At 54.1% G+C, this 4502-nt stretch overlaps 1 protein-coding gene across 1 annotated transcript in view; it reads left to right on the forward strand.

Annotated features, from left to right (window-relative positions):
• The first annotated feature begins 638 nt into the window (after positions 1–638).
• The window catches only part of LOC119299947 (cleavage and polyadenylation specificity factor subunit 3-I-like), a 4602-nt gene continuing 738 nt past the window's right edge, over positions 639–4502 (forward strand). Inside the window, exons 1-4 of the mRNA XM_037577048.1 lie at positions 639–767; positions 860–957; positions 1039–1084; positions 1162–1299. Of these exons, the coding sequence (XP_037432945.1) occupies positions 639–767; positions 860–957; positions 1039–1084; positions 1162–1299 (411 nt within the window). The remainder of the gene's footprint in view (positions 768–859; positions 958–1038; positions 1085–1161; positions 1300–4502) is intronic.

The following is a 4502-nucleotide window of genomic DNA, read 5'->3' on the forward strand; positions in this document are numbered from 1 at the left end:
GACGGCCCACCTCCCCACCCGACGGTACACCTCCCTCGCGCGACGGCCCACCTCCCCAGCGCGACAGCACACCTCCCCCGCCTCCCGCATAACTCGTGGCCACCTACCCCGCCCCATTCACCTTATCCCATTCACTCCTCACTCCACTCACTTCAACTGCCCCTTTCCCCTCCGCCGCCGCATCGCCGCGCGCGTCGACGAGCTGCCGGCCGCGCTCCTCCGCCCGCTCATGCCGCATCAGTCCCTCCCCTCTCCTCTCAACTCACTTGCCAGTCGCACATCTAACCCGCTCACCTCCCCCAGCCGCATCGTCGCGAACGTCGCGGAGCTCGCAACCACCACGACTTCGCCAGCCGACCACCGCACCACTCTCCGGCGACCCGTGTGCGACAGATGTTGACGACCACGGGCACATCGACCAGGCGCGGGTGTTGGATCTGGTCGCCGTTCGGATCCGCGGCGGTGCTGGTCTCCGGCGAGTTCCTTGCTCAGATCCGAAGCGGGGTGCCTCGATCTGCAACGCCAGAAGCCCCGGTACGCCGATCCGAACCATTTCCTCCTCTACTTCTTTCATTTGTTGCTTCCCTAACCTGATCTCATCCTCGTTGTTCTAACGAGGCACCGTGGCACGACCGCACATGGAGGGCCAGGGCGAAGACACGGCCACAGTGGTGCAGCCTGTGGTCTTCATCGTCTACCACTCCGCCGTCTTCGGCAACCCCCACCACTTCTGCGTCCACATGTCCTTCAAGGGCCGCACCGTCCTGGTTCGCATCCAAACCCCTCCTCCCTCTCCTCGCTTAGCTCTCCTTGTTCTTGTTGGGGGAATCCGACTGACTGGCTCTTCGCTGGTGCCCAGTTCGACTGCGGCATCCACCCGGCCTACTCCGGCATGGCGGCGCTGCCCTACTTCGACGAGATCGACCCCTCCGCCATCGACGTCCTCCTAGTCACCCAGTAAGCAACCGCGCCTCCATCCCCACCTGCGCATATCTGCGTTCCTAACGCCTAATTTCCGGCCTTGGATTTGAATTGCAGCTTCCACTTGGACCACGCCGCCTCGCTGCCCTACTTCCTCGAGAAGGTAGGTAGGTAATACGCGTCGGAGGTCGATGTTGTTATGCTGTTTGGTACCTGAATTTGCTCTATTTTTGTTTGCAGACGACGTTCAAGGGCCGCGTGTTCATGACCCATGCCACCAAGGCCATCTACAGGCTGCTGCTCTCGGATTACGTCAAGGTCAGCAAGGTGTCGGTGGAGGACATGCTGTTTGACGAGCAGGACATTAACTCCACCTTGGCGAATATTCTCCACCACCTTGAATTCGTCCGTGCGTCAAACCTCCATGTACATTGGACTTGAGATACACCATGAGCACCGTTGCTACTCCCAGACTCCATGTGACTCCACCTGCAACTGTAGTCCCTTCTCGTCTTCTTCACAGTCAATACTTGAGCAAAATTAAGTTCCTCATTACTCTACTTTGTGCTTCCAACTTTCGGAGTTTCCGTTCAACGCCATCACACACCGATAATTGTTTGTGTGAAAGTGAACAACTCACATATTGGATGCCACATATAAGAGTTACCCGAACTCAACGTCATCACTCTCCTTAACTGTATGTCTGAAACTTAAAAGAATTTCACCGTCACCCTGTGTCACCCTGAGTCAAATCTGCAGTTGTTTCATCTTTTTTTTCCCGGATAGTCTCTAGCATGTCCCACAGCTATAGCACTCCGCCTCCTTCTGTACTTGTCATCCGTACTTTGCCATGTGCACCGAACACCGCAGAATATATGGCCATGTACTCTCTCAGCTTTTGACAATTTCAGACTCTCCGCCACTTTCTCAGATTCTCCATGGTCAACTCCTGTCCATCTTCCGGCACCGATAGACCCAGTCACCAACTTGAATCCGGTACTCGTCAACACTGCTTCAGCACCCCTGCACAATTTGTCTGACCACATGTCTGACCATCAGTGCCTTGGCCTGTCGCTGTGTCCCGTGCTTACCGCACGCCTCGCCGCTATCACCGCGTCGAGCCTCTACTGTCCTGGTCGAGTCTCCCGGCTAGCTAGCCCACACTATCTCAACCCCCACTGCAGAGAACCACCAATCATCACCGATCGATGCCGAGTATCACGCATCCATCAGACCACTGGTACCCAGTCTGAAACCACGTGTCTCTCGCTATCCCGCTGAAATAGGCTTCGACTCTCTATTAACTTACGCCGTAGCCCCTCCATCAGCACAGAGTGAAGTCTTCCACCAAACCTCAGCTCCACCTTCAACATGACTCCATGTAGCTGCGCCATGCTACCCCGCGCCCTGTCGACTTCAAGCACTCTCATGTGTGCACCATCTTGAATCAACCCCGCGCCATAGTCTGTTGAAGCCGCGCAAGCCCTCAGACCTGCACCACGTGTATCCACGCCCCAGAAGTCGGCCCCCATCAGCATCATGCTCTTATGTCATCGTCGCCGAAATCACCGCCGTCTTCTGCTTTGACCGACATCCCTGCCGATCCATCAGACTGTCCAGTCCGACCCAGCCGAAATTATCCGACTGCACCATGCTCCACCCTGCGTCGTGTCCGCCTCGCACATCTGTGCATTGCCTTGACGCCCTGTGTATGCATAATCCCTGTCACGACGCACTTCAGGCTCCCAAATCATCTTCCGCGAATTTTCATCCACATGATACTTTCATCTTAGCTGTCCTGGCTTCTGCAACACCTTCAAACGTCACTGCTATGCTGACCAAGCTACGCCACTCCTGCCGTAAAATCCAACCAGGAAATATCCTTTGGTCTTCACGTGGTGGTGCTTCTCTTGGCACAATCTCCTACGCTTGATGTTGCTTTTCCAGCCAACGTACTGCTACCAGATGCAAAGCTACCCAGGTGGTTTGTTTCCCTTCGCTGATTAATTTGCTTCCAGCCTCCACGTACGTGTTTTTTTTTCACGAACAAATCTCAACCAGCACATCGACCTGCTCAGCCCTTGCGCTCGCTACGGCATACACAGGTGACATGAATCCAACTGCCCAGCGCCTGGGCTTGGCCCGCTTGCCCTGCCTGCTCTGCCTGCTTCCCAGCCCACCAGCCGGCCTTGCCAGCCTGGGCCTCGCCTTGAGCCAGCTCTCGCTCACGCGCCAACCCACGCACGAGCCGCACCGGTCCCGCTGCACGTCATCCGTCGAGAACTTGCACAATTCCGCTGTCGCCGTACGGTAGGTCGCCTGCTGCTCCTTCCGATTGCTCCTGCCTTGAACCATCAACAATTCGATCGCTTCGGTTGCTCCTTGCTACCGCGCCCTGGGCCATTCGATACGCGCCCCGCGCACGCGTCTCCTGCGCGCTTCGACTTGCATCCGATCCCGATTTGCCGATGCATGTTTCCACAACCACGATCTTGTCTGGCCGTCTTCCTCTAAATCAACGAACCACGACCTTTTCGAACCTTGCTCATGATACTACTTGTTAGAATAAATCCGAGGCGCTTCGTCGATCTACCGAGGACCAAGCAATCACACAAGCACGACACCGAGATTTGTTAACTAGGTTCACCGATATGGCTACATCCCGGGGCCTGACTACGGGCGCTCCTCCCCGTGACACCGTCACAATACCGCACCTCGGCCATCCGGGCACCGGCACACGCCGCCGGCTCCCCCTTGCACGCCTGTACTATTATGTTGGCATAGGTTACATCGTGTGTCTACCCCCGCTATATATGAAAGGCCTAGGATACAAGTGTCTTATTTGGACACGACTCCACATCCTATGTAAACACAATAGTACAGGCGTGCAAGGGGGAGCCGGCGGCGTGTGCCGGCGCCCGGATGGCCGGGGTGCGGTATTGTGACGGTGTCACGGGGAGGAGCGCCCGTAGTCAGGCCCCGGGGATGTAGCCATATCGGTGAACCTCGTTAACAAATCTTGGTGTCGTGCTTGTGTGATTGCTTGGTCCTTGGTGGATCGACAAAGCGCCTCGGATTTATTCTAACAATCATCCGTTCCATGGACAAGATCGAGGTACAGTACCTTATTTTCGCTTATCTCGTTGTTTCCGGCATGTGTAAATGTGAACGACTTGATCCATTTGGTTTGGTATGAATTGCCTGTAGCCAATACGATGATGATTGATAAAGCCTGGTCGGTAGAAAACTGGAAACACTATATTTAGAGGAGAAAAAGAACATAAAAAGATACTACTCCCCCCTGTCTCTGAAAAGAAGGCATATAAATGTTGTCCGAAGTCAAATGGTGCATAGTTTGATCATGTTTGTAGGAAAATTCATCAACAACTACAATACTAAATAGATATCATAAGAAAATATATTTTCGTTGCGTATCCAATGATATTAATTTGGTATCGTAGTTCTTGATAGTTTTTCCTACAAATTCAGTCAAACTCTGTTCTTTAGGTAGATGGAGTTGTTGCCTACATATATATTACATGCTTGGGTAATATTTTAAAGTGAACTTAGATTCAGTCCCC

The sequence above is a fragment of the Triticum dicoccoides genome, chromosome 5A (genome assembly GCF_002162155.2).
Source record: "Triticum dicoccoides isolate Atlit2015 ecotype Zavitan chromosome 5A, WEW_v2.0, whole genome shotgun sequence".
NCBI classification, from domain to species: Eukaryota; Viridiplantae; Streptophyta; class Magnoliopsida; order Poales; family Poaceae; genus Triticum; species Triticum dicoccoides.